We start from the raw sequence: 20,338 nt of genomic DNA, 5'->3' as shown, positions 1-20,338 counted from the left end.
ACACTCGCTCATTTTCATTTACATCAGCTATCTTACACTCTGTGGCTGCTCAGGCAGCAGCCTAATCACTATCCCCTCTCCCTCTATTGTGGTCAGTCAGAGGTGAGGCCTTTGGGGTCACCACAAGATCAGGTAACCTTTGTTTCTTGCCGTGGCCTTAAATACAGGGCTATTTCAGGGCTAAGAGGTGACATAACACAGAGACCTAAACCGTTCATCTCTATAGTTCATGTCTAAGCAACATGAGCCCCAGCAATAACTCTGCAAGGCCAGCCGTGGGCCTGGAGGGCGGGGTTCAGGGGGAGTTTGGGGGAGATCATGCTCTGGCCAATGGGAGGGCAAGGAGTAGAAACCGGCCAAGACGATGATATGATTGGTCACTTTGTAGAGCGGCGGGTGGGCTCAGAGGCAGTGGGGGGAGGCGGTGGGCCACGGCGGTCTAGATCTTCGATGTAGAACATGATGAGCTTCCTGCGCTCCTCAGGGACACACTCCAGAACAAGGTACCGCTTGTCGTTCTGGAGGATCTTCTCCACATCCTTCAGATGCTGCTCAGACTCCTGGATCAGCTTTCTCGACCTGAGGAACGAGAGGATGTGAGACAGGCAGAAGGCTCTCAAAAGCAGCATGGTAATACTATGAACAGTATACTCTCCGTGAGATACATATGTGAGAGTACAACAGCTCAGGTTTCGATTTTCCTTCATGTCTCTTTATTAGATACAGATTTTGTACTCTCAGACATCCTTTGCAACAAAATCCCTTCCAAGACAACTACTTTGATTGTTCAGGGGTTAAAAAAACAAACAATATGACTGTTTATAAGTGGCAAAAGATGTTCATCACCATCACATCCTGTGCCATCCGTGTGAAGTTAGGCCACGCAAATCACATATACATTTAAAATGTTTGTCTCCCTCTGCTTAATATAATGGCAAACTAATTATATAGCGACATCTGAAGTAATGGGAAAATAATGGCCTAGCAAATGTGGAATTGCTACTTATTACTTTTTTTCGTTTGACAAATCTGCTGTTATTGGCTCTGGAGCTGTGGAGTCTAGATCTGTGGTTGGAGTCACCTGCTGCCTCTATGTTCCTGCTCGACACCCTCTGCTACAATTCTCCATGTCTATCCGTCTCTCTCTTTCTCTCCGTTTCTTTCTCTCACCCCCAACCGGTGGAGGATGATGACCGCCCACCCTGAGCCATGGTTCTGCTTGAGGTTTCTGCCTCTTAACAGGAAGTTTTTCCTTGCCTCTGTTGCCTAGTGCTTGCTCTTGGTTGGAATTGTAGGGTTTCTTTAAATAACATCACAGAGTACGGTCTAGACCTGCTCTTTTATGAAAAGCGCAATGAGATAACTGATGTTGTGATTTTACGCTATATAAATAAAATTGAATTGAAATCTAACATTTCTGGGCTGCAATTGTATTAGGTTATGTATATTGAAAATATATTTATGTGAAAGTAAGTATACACACCTGTATGTGATGAACTTTGTCTCCTTTAGCAGGGTTCTGAAGTCAGCTTTGGCTGTGATGTACTTGTCTTTGATGTAATCTTCAAACTCCCGCTGTCTCTTCTACAGACACAAAGATCAACACATCATAAGGCAAAACTAATAATAGATGAAATTGTTACTACCTAATTAAACTCACATCATAACACATTCCAGACGTAAATGTATCAAGTACTCTTTTGATCAATTCAGAACTGTGGTTCAAATTTATGTAACAAGCCTGCTGATGTACTGTATGGCTAATTTGGACCTAGTTTTGGTCTTTCAAGATTGTTTTTGTTAGTCTTCCCTACATAACAGAGTAAATGCTCCGACACGCCAACCTGACAGCCGACCTTTTGCACAAAAGCCAGTTGGACTGACTCACAAAAAAGTGCCTCGGAACACACCGAAGCGACACCGTCTGGAGCAAACGTTCTGCACGTGCACAAGACATAACACGTCTCCATACCAGCAGACGCCGCTAATCTTTATTCTCCATAGACAGTTAAAGAAATGGAGCAACAGATCATATTGCTCTGGACGGAGACCAGTGAAGGATATTAGAAGCACTTTTCGATGAGTGCTGAGCGTTACTGCGCAGCCTCCAACTGAGCTTGACGAAGTAGATGTGACAAGGACAACCTGTCTGAACGTTTTAAGTCTTCTGGTAGCTGTGCCAAGAGAAATTGCCATCATTCTCAATCAGCAGAGACGGAGAGCGTAGGTATATGAAAGGAGATAACATAGGCACAGGCTAATTATTGCCAACTAAAATGCTAGTTAACATTAGGAATTAAACCTAAAGAGCTGATGTAAGTCAAAACTGTCCGCGTGCTTCTCCTGACAATACGGTGACTTGTCTACATGCGACAGCCAAAGTCAAAAATGTATTCTCTGGAATTTCAAAGCCATACTATAATGACACCTCGTTCGGAGGTCAATCTGATTTTTACAAAAATTGTTTGCCAGAACATGTTTCTGAAAACATTTTAAGAGAGAACAAGGCCATGTAGTTGTTGAATCTGTCTTCATTTCAGCTCAACAAAGGCCAGTTTAAAAGATTTTCGCCAGAGTTTGAGATGCGTTGGTAATGCTCATCCCGCTCGTTATTTCGGTTTTAGTACTCCACCAATCAGATTGTTCATTGAATCCAACTGCCTTCCGATTCAACATGTCAAATCGGCCCAAATGAAGGTTGCTTGAAGATTCTTGCTATGTAACTACAGCATGTCTTAACCCGTCACTGGAGTTACAAAACTCCAGGTAATTGTTGTCAGACAGAAAGTGACCATAATGTTATCATTTCATAAATCATACAAAACAACATAAGTCTTACTCTGTCACTGGAGGAGAACTTAATACAGCGAGGGTCCTCCTTTATAACCTTCTTCACCTCCTTCCATGTGGTTGTCAGAGTGATCTACAACACAAACAAAAAAATTGTCAAAAAGCTTATAAAATGAATCAGGAATATGGTTGAGCAAGTTAATCAAATTAATTGATAAAGCACATCAATGGAAATGACCATTTTATGTTCATTCTAGTCATGCTGGTTATGTGTGTCCATGTGTACATTCACAAGAAAAAAGCAAATAAGAGACAAAAAAGAATAGCTTAGTAAGAGTGGCAACTTGTCCTGCTTTTGGCACCTTTTTACTTCTCACCATGCTGGTCTCATCCAACAGCTGCCTAAAATGTTCTTTCTTCTTCTTGGCCAGTGCTTCTACATGGTCGTTGAATAGCTTCTCCTTTTCCTCTCTCTCTAGCAGTGAGGCTGATTCCCAGCGATGGTCCTTCCGCAGGTTGCGACGTGTGTCTGACCACGTTGCATCTGAAGACCGTACCTGAGGAAAGGATGAATCAAAAACACGTTTGTCTTTCGACCCCAACAACATACCTGCGCTTGGCAAATGTTCAGAAAGTCTTAAACATCCTATATGATCAATCCTTCAATCACTGTTTCTTATTTTTCTTTAATATTAAAAAAGTGAATATGATTATCATTTTTCATCACATTACAGCAAGTTTCATGGGGAAATAAAAAAGCTGCAGAGCATCTCACCATGTCCGACATGAGAGCTTTGAAATGCTGGATGGCCTCCTCCCTCTTGTGCTGCTCCCTTTCTCGGTCGATCTCTTTGGTCTGTTCTGATCGGGCCTTCTGCACCTCTCGCTCCCTCTCTCTGAGACTGGCCTCGATTCGGGCCTGCCGCTCCAGCTCTCTCTCCTTATCGATGTCCACACTCTGTGGACAGTGACACGTCCGGTCTGTGGTCAGTTTTGTTATGCGATGTCAACAACAAGGACTGTGCTTAATCATCATGAGATGCATTAAATCGTTTTTACTTGTCAGGGATTTATTGCCTCCATCGCAAAAAAACTACTGAGTAGTCAGAAACTACTGTAGGTTGAACTGGGCTTATTGAACACTTTTAGAGTGGACTGACTTTTCCATACACATTCACTCACAATCCATATATTAAAAAAAAAAAAAAAGATTGCTCAATTAGTAATGGATTCATTCAGTTTATACAGACGCCTGTACTAAAGTAAAAAATGTTCAGTTCAACACTGAACTATAAGTTTAACAGCTGTTCTCATGCAGATCAGATATCACTAAGACATACAGTACATATGGAAGCAATCCTCTTCCATACAAAAAACTGCTCATACCTTGGCTTGTTTTTCCATGTACTGTTTGAAAAGTTCTTCTCTGAGCGCGGAGCTCTCTACAGCCTTGTATCGTGGGTCAGTCTCTAGCCTCTCTTTCAATTTGCTCCACCGCTGGCCTCCCTCTATGTGCTGCTCACTTAGGAGATCAAAGAAGTCTTGCTTCACCTGGCAGCAACACACACAGAAAATGTAGAAATATGTTCAGATACAAAGGGTCAGCAGGAAAGCACATGGTAAAAGCCTTCAGAGGTCTCGGCTCATGGTCAATCGACCTCTTTCACCTAAAAAACAACAGTCTTGTTATAGAGAAATACGTATATTATTATTTATGTAAATGGGTGATACCTTCTCTCCTCTGGACTTAGAGTCCTCTTTCTCTCTCTTCCTCATAGCGGTCATGAATTCCATGAAGATCGCCTCCCTGTCCTTCATCTTTTCTATGGTCTTAAATCGCGGATCTCGGCCGTGCTTCACTGCAAAATCGCTAAATGTTGTTCTGTTATGATAAAAAAGAAAAAACAATGCAAAAGTGAAAAGCTACACAAGGAGTAAAAAAAAATAAATACCAACATCTTAAGTTAAATACTAATAGTATATTATGATATTAAATATTGTAGTAAACTCCAAAAACAGAAGGGGAATTAAAAAAAAAAAAAAAATCACATTTCGGTTTTTTAGATGTTCTCATTCACAAAACAGAAAAGCCAAAACTTACTCTGGCAGAATAGCAATGTCATAATAAAAATAAAGTATTGGATTCATTTTAATATTGGCTTTAAAAACACATAATGCAGCAGTAAAAAAAAAACTGGCCTGTCCTTTTACCTTGGTGTAAACTTTGCTTCCTCCATCATCCTCCTGAACTCGTCTTTGGCCTGCATCAGTTTGTTCTTCTTCTCCTTCCTCTCCTCCTCCGCTCGCGTCTTCACATACTGATCAAATACCTGAAGTAGAACACAACACTGTGAGAATGAGTAGCAATGAGGGGAGAGAGGAAAACACATGAGAAAGAGATAGAGAAAAGGTAACCTGTTTCCTCTCTTTTGGGTTGAGCAGAAGGTAACGTGGGTCAAACACAATCTTATGAAGCTCTTTGTCCCAAGTCGAGAATGCAGACACCTACATGTAAGATAAACAAAGCTGGGATTAGACATTCTAATTCAAACCTGTATATAACAAAGATTACATATTTCTGTCTATATGCAGTGAAGATTAAAAAAAAAAAAAAACTTAACTTAAAAACTAATTTTTAAATAAGAATTCACAAATTGGTGTTACCCCTCTCTCCAGCAACATTTCTTTGAACTGGGTCATCCGGGCCTCTAGCGGCACTATAGCTCGTTCTCTGGCAGCTCTGAGCTCTGCCTCCATTGCTGCTTCCTTCTCAGAGTCGGCCTCCTTTACGTCCTCCTTCCTGTTAAGGTGAAGGAAAAAGGTTTAAGGGAGATTGACAATTGACAATATGTTTTCAAAGAGATAAGGTGAGGTACTAAAGCATGATTTACTTTCTCTTTTTGGCTTTGGATGGCTCCTCATCCTGATTCTCTTCAGTAGCAATGGTCAGTTCTGGCTCCTCCTTATTGACACCTGTGAATGAGTACACAAACACAAAATAAATACTACACACTGCAGCGAACAATTTAAGATGAGCACTTGTTCAGTATAAAAAACATTAATGCACCGGTTTTTCTCTGGCCACTGTTTTTGTGACTTTAAACATGTAATTGCTTCAAATGATCAACATTACTAAACAAGCAATTAGCTTATATTATAAATTATCCTAGCCTTTTACATCATGCTTTGACAATACCATACTTAATGTGGCCATGGCAACAATGCACTTATGAATTAAAACATTTGAATTTCTTTTCGTTCAACTCAAGCAGCAACCTCCGATGCTGAAAAAGGAAGGCAACGTGTTAGTGCCAACTTGGTCGACACAAAAGGAAGTCAATCCCAATAGACCCCCATGTGACAAGACTACAATACTGTTTTATAACTAATCAAGCTTCTAGCTTATATATCTCAACAATCAAAATGACTGTGTTGAATGTCATTATCACTGACTGCATGTCAACGTTTGTTTGTCCAAACCTGTCTTCTTGTTGTCCCCCAGGCCTCTCTTGTGCGGCGGCTCCTGGATGTGCTTGTCGACATCAGCTCGACCAACCAGCTCCTCGGGCCGGTCCCACATGGACAGCCGTGTTGTCGGATTGTAGAAGAACACTCGATCGTCGCCCGTCCATACCACACACCTGAAATATTTTTAAAATGCAGTAGGTTTATTGCAATAAATCGAAGTGGAGAGATGGTGTGGACCGTGATGTGATGTGTGTACCATGGTGTGCCAGGGATAGGGTTGGTGGCTATAGGTCTGGCTTTCTGAGCTGCTTTTTCCTCCTCTGTCATCTCTTCTTCTTTTGGTTCCTTGATAAAGGAAAGAAAAAACCCTGTTATCTCCATTACTATGACATTTATGCTATTATAAATGATCTTACCCTTTTACAACATGCTTTGAGAATATTGTACATAATTATAGTCATGGCAACTAAGTACTTTAAAATTAAAAAAATTGAGGCAGAGTTTTTTTTCTTTTTAACCCGATCAGCAACCTCCAGTGCTGAAAAATGAAGCCAATGCGTTAGTGCCAAAAACCGTTCCTCAAACCGCCCCTTTTCAAAAGGAAGTCAATCTCCATTAACCCCCATGTTAAAATGCCAAACTGTATGCATAATTAAGGGCACGATGCTTTGAATCACAGAAAACGAGCATAGACTATAAGCTTCATTGGGCCTGCCTCAGCGTCATCCACGCTCCACCTCTGTTCCTATATTTTGATTGGGCATAAAAAGAATTGTAATGGTTTCGGAGCTTCAACACGGTACACAAACCAGGTGAAACCACTCATGTTGTGTTTAATGTCATTTAAGAGGATAGTAATGGTGAAGCAAGCAAACACGACCAAATGAAAGGTAAACACCCTTTAGAGTTCTTTAACGTTACAGCAAGTCCCTGTGGTTTAGTGGAGGTGGCTAACAGCAGTGAAGTTTATGACAACTTCACAACTAAATTAATTTGGGTACAAACGTTGCATTTTGGAAGGTAGACGGGATTCTGAACAGCAATGCCCGGGCCATACACACCCATGTAGAAACTGCTATTTCTGTCTGTGCTGTCCACTCTTGTCCACCGCATTGTGCGAACACAGCTCTACTTTACAAATAGTGACTTTTTACAAACAAGCTAAAACAAAAGATGTCAGTTTGTAATCTAACTGTTTATCTTAGTTGGACAAACTCTTGTAAACATAGCTACTGTTTAAACAAACCATTCTCCTGTGGATGTATTTTAAGACCAAAACAGATGCACGTGGCTATTTAATATGCACATGAATGTCACAATCATCATGTCAAAGATGCTGCAAAAGAATACCACCAAAGAATATGAGTCCTCTTTCTGAAGAAAGAGGACTTGTATTCTCTGGTTGTATTCTTTTGCTACATTTTTTTGTCTTTTTTATGAGACATACAGGATGAATGCTTGCCTGCTTTTTTGTCCTTTGCCAATCACACCTATGATTGATACCCAGGCCCTGAAAAAATCTCACCAAGTTTTCAATTTACTAACGACAGCTGTACATGTAGTCCAGGTAGGCTGTGTTATTAAAAAAAATAGAGTATCCATCGCTACTATAAAGAAAGGAAAAAAATCCTACCTACCTATCCCTTTCTAACACTAGAAAAAAAATTAAAATTAAAATAAATTCTCTATTGGCCCATCACCTTAACTGACAACCAACAAGAACCAAACAATGTTTTTATGCCTTAGCAGGGAGTTATGGCACTACCAACATGGGGACAGCCAGAGCCCCCGGGAGCCGCCCACCTTGAGCTTTATATTGGTTCTTCAGAAACCTATGGGTGTGGTCGCAGAAACTTTGTACATATTTTATACAGTCTATGGTTCAACAAGCCAATTCCACCCTTCACATACCTCCTTGTCATTGTTAGTGTTGTCTGTTTTGTTCTCCTCGTCCTCCATCTCCATCGCCTCAGCCTCCTCCTGAGCCAGACGTTCCTTGACCCTTTCTGCTTCTTTTTCTGATGAAGGAAAAAAGCGCATGCGCACACACACACACACAATGAGGTAACTAACAACAGTGGTGTAGTGTAACTCAAGAAATGCAGCATGTCATCAATTCTGAAAGGTTTTCATGTTCTGTAAGCTTCCGGCAAATCCTAGGACAGGTAATGTAGGATGTGGGTTTTTGTGTGTGTTGTATGTTTGTCAGACAAATGACAGTGTTGTTGGTGAGCAGTAAATCTAAGTAGGTAGAGCTTTTTTGAAATTGATGACACTCGAAACCAACCCAAGCTTGGCACCCATTGTCTACTAAAACCTTGTATGTTCCACCCAACCACAGATCATCTCATCATGTTGGGCCTGACAAAGCTTGTGGGTGCACTAGTCAGCAGTGCATACCTTTCTCCACCAGGGCTGGTGGTTTCTCCCAGGTGGACTCCAGTGTTCGGTTGTTGTAATAGTACGTTTTCCCATCAGCTGTTTTGTACTCTGACCACTCGGGCAGCTGCAATGATCCGGCCATGGAGGCAGGAGCTGCCGAGAGAGCCAGATGTGGGTGCATCATGGAAACTAAAGGCGGACCCATGCCAGGAAGCATGCCTGTCATTAATCAGAGAGGAAAGAGACATACCATGATTGACTGAGACTCATCTTTTTTTGAGTCAATAATAACAGTGGACTATGCTCTAGAAAGGGCATTAGTTTATACGTCAATTTGTAAAATGTAATTTACACCAGGGTTTTACATTTGTAATAAAAAAATAAAATAAAAAAAGTAAGCAAAACCAGAGGTGAGACAGAGAGCTCTGCAGGCGGACTAAAATGGATTTAATGCAACTTAAAAAAGGGCTGTCCCTCTAAGTATTTGTCTGGTAATCTAGAGCAGTGATTCTTAAAGTGGGGTCCGTGGCACTCTGCCAGGGGTCCATAAACTCATTACATTACTCATAAATTCATTTAAATTATCATGACTTTAACGTTCTAATCTAACAAATCTATAACTCTTAGAAAATCAGCAAATATGTTTAATACACTTCTACTATCTTTCTAATACATTTCTCTTGTGTTGTTCTGTCATATAACTAAGACTGTAGAAATATACAAATTAGGCTACATCAAATTAGGGACATACATGAAGGGTTCCCCGGTATATTCTCTATCTTGTAAGGGGTCCTTGGCTGAAAAAAGATTGAGAACCTCGGATCTAGAGGAGTAGATTATTAGATGAGTGAGTAAGTGAATAAAAAAATATTAATATCATTTTGTGGAAGAAACTGCTCAAGTCTAAAGATGCCTTCAAGAAACAAAACTGATTGACACATACACACAAAAACAAAGCAGTGACCGCACACACACACACACACACACACACACACAACCATGCCACAAAAGAAGACAACCACATGACCACAACAACAAGTAGTCCTAACTGCTATATTCCTTAGTCTCTACTAAGCAAAGGCCTCTCTGTCTCAACTTGGTTACATCAACCAACCACACCCCCCAAAATGACTGATCCTAACAATCAACAACAAGGCCCAATCTAACAAATTAGTTGCTGATTTTCAAGTGTCCTTTCATTTACTAAAAGCCAATTTCGACAACACACAAACAAAGTACATTCATCATTTGGTGTGAGCTGAATACTTTTAATGTTAACACCAGGTCATATTTGTTGTTTCCTGTTTATTTTAAGCAAGGGGATGCAAGGTAAATTTATAAAAAATATATGATGGTGATAAAATGGTGTATGTGGCAAGCGATCTGCAGCTCTGTCTCTTTAATTCAGAGAAAATAAAGTAAACTGAACATGTTAAGTCTGTGGAAATAATCACAAATAGTTTAACAAAACTCAATAACAATCAAGCTGTAGGTTCCGTTTCTGTCTGTTGGAATGAAAACAAATTCTGCTGTACACCAGATGGATCATGTACACAGCCTTCACCATTTCATGCCCCTGTTTGATGTTTCCCACATATGCCATATGAATCATGTAGACACCATTCACTACCATGCCATCTACTGTAGATCTGAGATGCGAGCGGCTGGGTGTTTACCGTTGGGGCTGGGGCCTGCCTTTACACAGGGGGCACCTACTATCTGCATCATTGCTACACCTGCAAGAACAACGGACAAGCAATCATCTGGTTGAACACAGCAAGACACTAGACATGAGCTGCCAGGGTGTGTAAGATTTTGTTTGAGGCCCCACTCAGACAACGCACGACCATATTTTGAATTGTGCATTACTGTTATGTTACAACAGTAAGTCTCTGACGTTTATGTGCCTGTAATAATGTATTTAGAGATGAAAGAACTAAGCATACATTAGTTTTACAAGCTAAGATTTGTTTGGAAGCCATAACTACATTAATAGTTATGATAAATAGAAGGGAAAAAAATTCAAAATAGTAAATGCATTGTGTTGAAACACCACAAATCTCAAAGTCAATCAGAAAGCTATCTGTCTGATATTTGTCAGCAAAGTAACAATCAGCCCCAGTCTAAATCTAGCTAACTGTAATTCTGATACTCCCTTACACTTCGTCCACAAAGAACACAATAAACAGGGAATTAACCAGACCATAAACCTTCTTTGATCAAATTATGTCAAAATAAGAGACAGAAGAAGAAGAGACATAACACAGGAGAAGAGAAAAGCAACAGAAACAACGTTGAAAGCAAACACAAAGGAGCATTTACATTGGCTTAGATTTAAATTCAAGGCGCAACACTCAAGAATTTGTTGTTGTGCCACTATTGAAATACATGTTGCCTGCCAAATCTGTGCTGACTGAACTAAATGGAGTGATTAATGACAAGGAGATATCTGGTGGGAAGTCTTTTGAAACACTTTCACACATTTACATGTATAGAAGTGTCCCTATAATCCTGCCCTTCTGTAGAGTTCCAATAACTGCAAGAGTTAAAATCCAATGTCTACTCTCCTTTTAGATGTAACTCAGAATTAAGCCATAACGTGGAGTCTGAGTTTGTACTGACTGTTGTCACAAAGCATTTACACAGCTAAGTAGCCTATTAGCATCAGAGGAATCGAGTAATCTTAACTGGTTAAATTACTAGCAACGTTATACTACAATGGGTATCCCAATAAAGTATTTTTTGCCCTGATGCAAGTCCTCAAATGCTAGGTATCTGCTGATGCCAACTCGGATTTCTATATTTACATAGCAGCAGGAGATAGGCCTATCCAAAGTTGAGTAAATATGTATCTGGCACATAAAACAGATGTGTCCTATGAAATTTGGCCCACCATATTTTTCAGGAGCTACTTAATCCAATCATTAAAGGGTCTGGTTCAAAATAGGGCTGGCCGATATGACATTAGATATCATAAAAATGAGTAAATGTCAAAACAAAAATGTCTTTTACATATGAATTTTATTTCTATGTAATGTTGGGGGTAAAAACAGCAGCCAAACCGCATCACGACAATATTAACGTAATTTGCACATTATGTTTTTAAATTTTCGCACTAAGGTTTTAAACAAAATGAAACAGATACTCAGTACTTTTCATTTGTGACGTATTTCATTTGCACAGAAGCACACAAAATAGGCTTTACCGTGTAGTTATTTCCTATAGACTATTAATTTATTAAATTAACACAAAATATGCCATATTGATATATATTATTATCAAGATTTGGAAATGACCTATACCGGGATAGAACATTTTGGCCATATTGCCCAACCCTAGTTAAAAACCATGAAATTTAAATTATTGATCTGACATGGATGAAATTGTAATAGCTAGAGAAAAAATATATAACTTTGCCACTCTTATCCCAGATTGCCCTACCCCTCTCCCCACCGCCGACTCAGGACATTTCTACTTTCAACATGTCAGAGTAAAAACAAAATGTTGTCCTGGAGCCTGACCAACAAATCTGCAATATAACATATTGCAGTATTTTTGTAGGAGTATCTTTCCAGATTCCTAAATATTTATACAACCAATACTGTGGCCTGTTAGTTTCTTGTTCTTGGTGTACGGTTCTTACCTGGTAGAGGGATATGCATGCCTGGCAAGGGCACCCTGAAAGGAGGCACCATGACAGGGGGGAAGGCAGGCATGGTCGCGGTGGGCTGGGCCACATTGTGGGGCATGCCTGCAGGCAGCAGTGGCATTGTCTGCACAGCCGTAACAGGTGACGGCACCGTGGAAACAGTTACCACAGTGACTGGAGACACAGCAACAGTTGAGGAAGCTGTGGCAACAGGGGATAGGTCTGCTACAACAGTGGCTTTTGGGAACAAAAAGGAAGAAAAGAGGATTTTTATTTTTGCGTGCTTGTGTGTGTGTGTGTGTGTGTGTGTGTGTGTGTGTGTGTGTGTGTGTGTGTGTGTGTGTGTGTGTGTGTGTGTGTGTGTGTGTGGTCAATTTAAGACTGCGTACTTACCTGCATTGGTCACAGAGGGGGAGAGGCTGGTGGAGTCTGGACTGGAAGCGAGTGTGCGGGACGGGGTTGTGGACATGGCCTGAGTAGGGGAGGACGTGGCTGCTGTGCTGGCTGTGGTGTTGACACTGCTTGAGCTGGCAGCTGCAGTCACCCCCACACTTGGACCAGGCCCTGCAGACCCCGCTACAAGAAGAGGGTTTAGTTCAGACTGCTGGATGATCTTTACACCATCCGGTTTACTCCATGATGACTCTCTGGTCCTGGCGTTGTAGTAATATGCCTGCGGCAAGGATAATAGACAAGAAAACACTTGTAACCTGGGAAGAAAAAGTAAACAATCATCTAACCCTGCAATCATACCACAGGATTTTATTATGGAGTGAATCAATGTTGTTTATATTGAAATTTACTAAGCAAGATTTCTTCAAAATGACTTACAACCAAACCAATGTTAAAGATATTAATAAGTTGTTAATTAAATTTACCGTGGGATTTTCCTTAACTATGCTGAGTGTGTGCAATGAAAGCTCTACAACAAAACAATTAGGAATGTTGATTGAGTCAGTGGCTCCTTTAAGCAGTGAATACTTCTAGTTCTACAGACAGTTTTACCTCCTGCAAAGCTGTTACAATGCAATCACGTGATTTGCGCAATTCACTCTTAGAGATAGACAATAGATTCCACATCAATAGACAACCCCCAGTAATACCAATGCTGTCTCTTTTTTCAAGGGCCAGAGTTTTCTATATTTTAATATACTTTTGGAGAATAAAAATTGAAGACTAACATCCTTAATTAATTCTCCATGCTTTTCCAGACTGTGTTAACCAGTATAGGGACGCTCCGATGTGCTCACATATTACTATAAGCTTACCTTTCCCTCTGGTGTCTTGTTCTCTACCCATATCTCCTCCGCAGGGTTGAGTGCAGGGGCTCCAGATGCAGGAACCGGGGGCATCCCAGGAGGAAACAGCATTCCTGGAGGCGGCGGCAGGTTTCCCATGGGAGGGGGTAGAAATGGAGGTCTCTGCAGCAGAAGAAAGAGACCAAGCATTACATTTTCAGACTAAAAGGAGTAGGGCTAGGAATATAAATGAGCCAATAAGAGTCCTCCCTGGTGGCCAGTGAGATAAGCAATTGACTATTAAGCCAGCAGCCAGCATTTGAAACCTCTGAATTCAAATTAGGAGGTCCGTGCATCAATATTGCAACTTCCAAGAAAGAATCCCACTGGATCTGAGAATCAATTAAGATGAGTCAAATAGAATCAAGGAGGAATATGACTAAAACCATATTATAAACTATCTTGTGCCTTGTTCTATGAGCTAATACTACTGTTTTGTCACCAAAATGACTAATCTTTGTAAATCCCAGTTAAGTTTCAACTCTTTTTGTACATGAGAACCCCCCACCCCCACCCCTTTCTCTCTCTCATTTAAATGTTGTTTGTATATCTAATATTTTGTCTTTTATGGTATAAACACTTCTATTAGAAAAGTAATTGTCTTTTTCTCTATAAATGCTGCGTAGAACATCACTGCATGCAAAGTTTACAACCATGCACTTCCATGGAGAAAAACATGCATGACACATAAGAATAGGACTCAGTCACCTGTAGATGTGGAGGTCCAATGGGTGGAGGCATGCTTCCTGGTGGTGGGATGGGCGGCATGTTGGGGTCATAGGGTGGGCGTGCAAATGGGGGTCGGGGCGGGGGTCCCCTCATCATCCCAAAAGGAGGTGGCGGTGGCCTAAGGAGTGGTGGTGGGCCTCGTAACACTGGGGTCTGGGCAGGCGCTGGTGCAGGCGCAGGGCCGCGGAAACGCACTGCCTGTTGCACCATTCTAGCACACCAGAAACACATCACGTTATAACCGGTGTTCAATGGCAGATCACTAAGTAGCATTAACAAGAACTCTCTGATATGGGCACTGTGATCAGTACCAAAATGCTAATACTGAAGGTAATTCTAATGCTTGAATGTAACTTTAACTAGACTAAAGACTATATCACACGTTTTTTTTCTCCAAATATCACAGTGTGGCAAATTTTTAATTGTTGATAAGAACATCAGAGTGCATGATAATACACAGTCACACATATATTAGATGCCATGGTCAAGTAATTTAGAAATCATTCTGGGAGAAATTCAGCTCAGTAATTAACTATATATGATTAGTTAAGGCACCAAAATTGTGCTCACAATATTGTAAAAAGCGAACAATATCAGAATATTAACAATACCTATATATTGCAGATCATGCTAAATAACATTTGGACAGATTGTAGTGACGGTAGCTGTTTACTAGGTGTAAACGTAGCTAGTTTAGCAGATTATTTCAAAAACTTTGCAAATGACTCGTCTGTGTGTAAGTAACTGTTTGGCTTTGTAGTTATATGCTTTTGCTGACTAATGTACAACATGTGAGCTGCAGACATACGTTCACGAAGATGCAATCACATTGACGTCCATAATGTTTTGCTACGGAGCCTTTGGGTGTAACGTTACGTAGCTGTAAATGTGTTTATTATTCCACGTTCTTTGGGATGATATGCTGTTGGTCGCGTTAGAGTAACGTTACATACGTTGATCCTGAAACACACAGTTTATTCTGTTTATTACTAACTAGGACAACAGACCGCAAGTCAAAACACTGAATGGACGGAGGTGTGTGTGCTCCTGCTTACTAATGAATGTAGCATAGCTTAGCTAAGTGGCTACTATACATTAACATGTGAGCACAGAACGCACACGTATGACATGAGCTGTGTCTGAACACAAACTCGGGGCTTGGTGAAGAAGGCAGCACGTTGAAAGAGGAAAACATCTGGCTGTGTTTGATCTGACTGCCTGTGTTTACCGCGTGCCACGAGCGGAGAGGGAATAAGAGCCGCTTGGCAATACAGGCTATCGTTAGTTAGCTAAAAGCTAGTTAGCTAGCATGGCTATATTTACAAGTAAAATCACAGTTTATCACAACCCCTCGACCAAAAAACAACGCCAACCAACTTCGTATTATACCCCGGCTTGTGCTCAGTAATGCGCTGGGCTCATTTTCATTTTAACGCTTTATTTGCTATTATCTGACCTGTTGTCGCTGAACCCGATAGTCTCGCTCTCTGTCTGGTCCGCCATTACAGGAAAATGTAACCACTCTCTTCCTGAACACGCCCCTAAGTCGTTTCTACTTCTTGTATTCGCTAAACTTTCATGTCAATCATAGTGCAGTCCGAGCTGGGAAAGCTCTGTTTGGATAATGATTTTCTGACGGAGGTGTGCCCAAGCATTCATTGGGTCCTGTTTTTCATGATGTCTTTGTTCAGTTATGCTGCATTCATGACCTCCTCGGATGGTCCCACGTCCCGAGTTGGGAGGTCGTGCTTCTGACTGCATGTGTTAATGTAATGTGATGGAAACGTGGATGCTACAAATAATGTGTTGTATTTTTTTTATCAGATAAGCTTTTTCCTGTATTTATAACAATTTGAAGCTTCATATTTTTGATTTTGTCCTAGACCTTTTGCTGCACAAACACATTCCCTAAAACCACTAGGCCTATATAGTTCTCTTAACGTTAAGGGAACGTTATGACAGGGAGGGAACGTTGCCTAAACGTTAGTTTTTGGTTTGGTTCAAACTAACCTTTAGAGAACCATAAACTGCCGTTCCCTAAACGTTCTGTGTTAGTGGGGATATTGCTTTACCTGATTTGTTATCATTAGGGTTAGTGGAATGACCTTTCTAATACACTCCACGTAGACAGCAACAAAAGTTACAACCTAATAGGGCCTTCCATGTTAAAAATAACATGTGAGCAACAAAAAGTATATGCAATACATAGATTAAGTTTCACATAACCTTAATTAATAATTAATTAACCTTAAATTAATACATCCATGGATGTGACGCCAAATCGGCAAGTCTGTAAGCAAAAAATTTGCCAATTTTCCGAGTTGTTGTTCCGACTACAGGGGGAATTCGGAAACTCATTTTACGAATATTCCGACAGCACCTGAATGCAGCATCAGTCTCTGCAATGTTGATGATAATAAATTGGATTCAAATCACTACCACTTTTTATAAACACAATTACCTGGTGGTGGTAGGTATTTTGTGTGTTGTGTGTATTATGTGTACCTTGTGAACTGTATTTTTGTGAACTGTGCTAAAAAAAGAACTGAGATCCTCTACTCAAAAGTATTAACAACTTTGTTACTAAGATAGATAGATAGATAGATATTTATTGATCCCCAAAAAATGGGAAATTACAGTGTTACAGCAGCACACAAAATATACATACATACAACATTCATACAACATACTAAATTAGAAAAACTGTTACACTTCCAGTTTTTTTATGTCTAGCTCTTATTCCCATTGAGGAATACTGTGTTTGCAGTCAAATAGGTGGAGGCAATACTATTATACAATATTATGTTTAGAGTCAGACAAACTACTCATGTAAAGTGCCAGTAAATCAGAATTGTATTAAAGGAAAGTATGTGTACTTGCTTGTTAGCCTTTAGTGGAAGTTTAAGTATGCGATCTTAAAAAAAAAAAATGACAGCTGAAAATCATAATGTAACATAATGGTTTTACACTCATACAGGTAGTATGTCTGTAGTCAGCATATATAATTCGGTTGGGATGTTCCTTGCATTAATTTGTGAACACTAACAAAAATTAATGATCCAAACTAAGACAACATTTGTTTTGTATTGGTATATTTAGAATACACAGTAAAAGGAGTCCAACAGGTACAGTCACAGAACATTTTATTTATTTGGCCATGAATTAAAATAAAGATGCTGCTAATATCGCTAAAAGTGTTGCCCTGTGTGTGCTTAATGTCTCCTAGAGCAGTCCAACAACATCAACATCATGCTCATATTTGCACTTTGTGTTGTTGTTGACTGAAAGCTGCTGACTGGAGACAACATCCGGCTGCTCAATGCTTTCTGATGCGGTTCGATGCAGAGTGTTGTGGTAATTCCTCACTTCCTCCATTGAGCTGTAGACATTTGGGTATCCATAAAAAAACCTGATACAAGCACACTAAAAATGTTCCACGCATGTGTCAAAACATATGTCAATGATTTGTACATTCGGTGAATCCTTACAAGTGTCATGTAACAGTCAGTGTGTGAAAGGGAGCCATCTTGGAAATATAAAAAGCTGGCTCTAGGAATAAAATTAAAATCATTTGTTTCCTAAAACCAGATCATTCTCTACTTGCTGCCACTTTAAAGAAATCTAAAAGAAAGAGTTTCCTATTTTGTAGTTTTCGCTTGGGATGCTGTGGGTTGATAATAAAAAAATGAACCTTTAAAAGTTAATATTGCCTAATTTATGAGTTGTCAGAATACATTACAGGGGCTGTAAAAGGAGAATTGAAGGGTATAAACTATCTCTCACACACTGACTAGCTGAAATAGTTCACTGAAGATGCCTGACCTTGGACAGTTGGACTGGACCCTGGAGTAGGGGCCCATTCGATGATATGGGCAAGAAGCTGGGCAGTAGCTGACTCTGTGGGCCCTCATGGCAGGATATGGGTACATGCTGGGGCCCTGCAACTGGGACTGAACTGGAGAAAAGGAAGCGCCAGGGTCCTGTCCTGCTCCCTGCCCTGAGGACAAACACTCTATGTCTTTCTTCTTCTGGGGGCGAAACTCATAATCTGGCATGACAGAGCAAAGCAGAAAGCCGAGTAAGTAGAGGTCACAGGTTCATCATCCTCACCACAACAGAATCCGACTGAAAACACATCCTACTGTATAACTGGACACAACGGTAATCTTGCAGTAAAGGTTCATTATCCTCTAATCAGCTGTGTGACTGTCCATACCAGGGAATTGCTGCCTATGCATGTATTTCAGTTTGTGAGCCATTTCATAGTAGGGTCCCTTCTGTTCCTCACTGAGCTTGGACCACTCACAGCCCAGCACAATACTGATGTCAGACATGTTGGCTCTAGGGCGGGTTTTACGCAGGGCATTTCGGTGGATATGAGACCACACGATAAAGGCATTTGGTGGCCGTTTAATGTGTCCATTCTTGTCTTGGCCAGACTGCAACCGCTTCAGATCTGAAGGAGACATTTGGGGACGGATTCATTCACTTGCAGTTGTATAAAACATTCAGAATTAGACACAAGGTTTACATTATTTTACTATTGATCACTTTTTAATGATTCCATTGACAACAATATACATGGATAGACAAAATACTTAAAAAATATACTTGCTGATTGTCTTATTATTTATTTTCCCTTTCATTTTAGAGCACAGATGATTTGTCTTTTTTGAAGTTCTGTTAACTTTAATTGAAGCTTACATAGAAAATGCACTTATAAATAATAATATCCACCATTAAAAGAAATGAAAAAATCATGACAAACTAAAAAGACATGTAAGGGATGTCAGACTTTTTAATAATAGTGACAAACTATATCAAAAATATTACAAATATCTCATCATTCGAGTTAAACATTTTCTTTATCATTTTGACTTTAATGAGTTTGTCTGACATAGTTCAATTTTTTTTCAAAAAGTCCGAATTTTTACTTCGTAGTCTATATGATTATTGACTTAATAATTGTTATTTAGTATACAAGGTATGACTTCAAAGTAAATTGATATAATTTTCTCATTATACCTTTTTTTTTTAACTTAGCTAGTAGGCCTATCTCTAATTTAGATCTTCAAGATTTACTTTTTTTTTTTTTTTATAATTCTTCACATTTTATTATGCCATCTTAATTCCCTGCTGCCCTACACATCCCAGCACTATCACACACAGACCCTTCTGTCACGTTACCTTCCTCCGTGGGCGGGATGGTGTAAGTGGTGACCGGTGCATCACCTCCGAGTGAGTGGGTGGGGTCGACTGGATCTGGCTTCAGCCTGTTTTCTCCTCCAGCTGGACAGGCCTGTCTCTTATGCAGCTTCTCGGTGACTTGGAGCAGGAATATTTGGTCCCCAGATGAAAGCAGCTGCTCTGCACTGACCTGAGAACCTGCTTCTGGACATGAACCTGAAGGGACAGTTTCTGACCTGATCCCGCTGCCACGATCCTCCGCTGACACAACTTTATAAAGTAGTTCGTTAAAAAAAGTTGATATGGGTGGTAGCTTTCCACCTTCAAATTCAGAACTTGTTCCAACTAAGGCCATGTAGGTTTCACAAATGCTGGACCTAGGCCTATATCCGGTCCCGGCCAGCGTGGGAAGCTGACCAGCATCTCCGGTTTGAAAGATCTGAAAAGCGGTTGTCGCAGCTGGGTCCTGGCCCGTGTTTCCGGTTGGCAGACGCTGTTCTCGTTCCCTTTTTTTAGGATATACGTCCATTGTTACAATCGTCGCTGCAATTTGGGGTTAGCTTGCTGGATCCGGGTTTCAATCGTTCATCTTGGTTGTGATATAAAAATGATCGGTTGCCCAGACAACAGAGAACGTTTTGGACTGTAAACAGCCTGGTTCCACACGGTCTGAACGTTCCTATTTAGCGGTTTAGCCAAATGGGATTTAAGACAAATAACATTGACAAGTCTTCTTAATAAATAAAATAGCTTTTTGTTTTTTATCATTAATTCTGTCGAGTTTAATTATATTGTCTGTCTGTATACAATACATTTTTTATCCCCAATATGATTG

The 20,338-nt window shown here is 40.3% G+C and overlaps 2 protein-coding genes and 1 long non-coding RNA gene across 12 annotated transcripts; all 3 read right to left on the bottom strand.

The window, feature by feature from the left end:
- Positions 1 to 18: 18 nt before the first annotated feature.
- On the bottom strand, positions 19 to 16,015 carry LOC117955709 (transcription elongation regulator 1-like). Of its 8 annotated transcripts, none has more exons than XM_034890364.1 (22): positions 15,773 to 16,015; positions 14,296 to 14,527; positions 13,558 to 13,710; positions 12,683 to 12,962; positions 12,284 to 12,526; positions 10,317 to 10,376; positions 9,392 to 9,463; positions 8,659 to 8,859; positions 8,170 to 8,276; positions 6,515 to 6,603; positions 6,271 to 6,431; positions 5,682 to 5,769; positions 5,455 to 5,590; positions 5,206 to 5,295; positions 5,002 to 5,120; positions 4,522 to 4,672; positions 4,177 to 4,341; positions 3,566 to 3,748; positions 3,153 to 3,347; positions 2,840 to 2,923; positions 1,484 to 1,584; positions 19 to 579 (listed from the first exon to the last, which is right to left on the bottom strand). In XM_034890364.1, exons 1-22 carry the CDS (start codon positions 15,817 to 15,819, stop codon positions 378 to 380), a joined length of 3,159 nt encoding a protein of 1,052 aa, XP_034746255.1. In that variant the 5' UTR covers positions 15,820 to 16,015; the 3' UTR covers positions 19 to 377. The 8 variants fall into 8 exon arrangements, with proteins under 8 accessions (XP_034746255.1, XP_034746257.1, XP_034746256.1 ...); XM_034890366.1 differs by having other exon boundaries at positions 3,168 to 3,347; XM_034890365.1 differs by having other exon boundaries at positions 5,682 to 5,763.
- On the bottom strand, positions 7,129 to 7,988 carry LOC117955715. 2 transcript variants are annotated; one of them, XR_004659116.1, is made up of 2 exons: positions 7,749 to 7,988; positions 7,129 to 7,241 (listed from the first exon to the last, which is right to left on the bottom strand). It is a non-coding gene; the product is annotated as an uncharacterized LOC117955715 (long non-coding RNA). The 2 variants fall into 2 exon arrangements; XR_004659117.1 differs by having other exon boundaries at positions 7,129 to 7,233.
- Positions 16,016 to 17,438: 1,423 nt separating the features above from the next.
- LOC117955714 (transcription factor SOX-2-like) lies at positions 17,439 to 20,153 on the bottom strand. Of its 2 annotated transcripts, none has more exons than XM_034890381.1 (4): positions 19,504 to 20,153; positions 18,533 to 18,772; positions 18,139 to 18,364; positions 17,439 to 17,725 (listed from the first exon to the last, which is right to left on the bottom strand). In XM_034890381.1, exons 1-4 carry the CDS (start codon positions 20,030 to 20,032, stop codon positions 17,539 to 17,541), a joined length of 1,182 nt encoding a protein of 393 aa, XP_034746272.1. In that variant the 5' UTR covers positions 20,033 to 20,153; the 3' UTR covers positions 17,439 to 17,538. The 2 variants fall into 2 exon arrangements, with proteins under 2 accessions (XP_034746272.1, XP_034746273.1); XM_034890382.1 differs by having other exon boundaries at positions 17,439 to 17,695.
- Positions 20,154 to 20,338: the final 185 nt, after the last annotated feature.

The sequence above is a fragment of the Etheostoma cragini genome, chromosome 13 (genome assembly GCF_013103735.1).
Source record: "Etheostoma cragini isolate CJK2018 chromosome 13, CSU_Ecrag_1.0, whole genome shotgun sequence".
NCBI classification, from domain to species: Eukaryota; Metazoa; Chordata; class Actinopteri; order Perciformes; family Percidae; genus Etheostoma; species Etheostoma cragini.
Note: the sequence above shows the minus strand (reverse complement) of the source record. Positions and strands in the feature narration are given on the sequence as shown.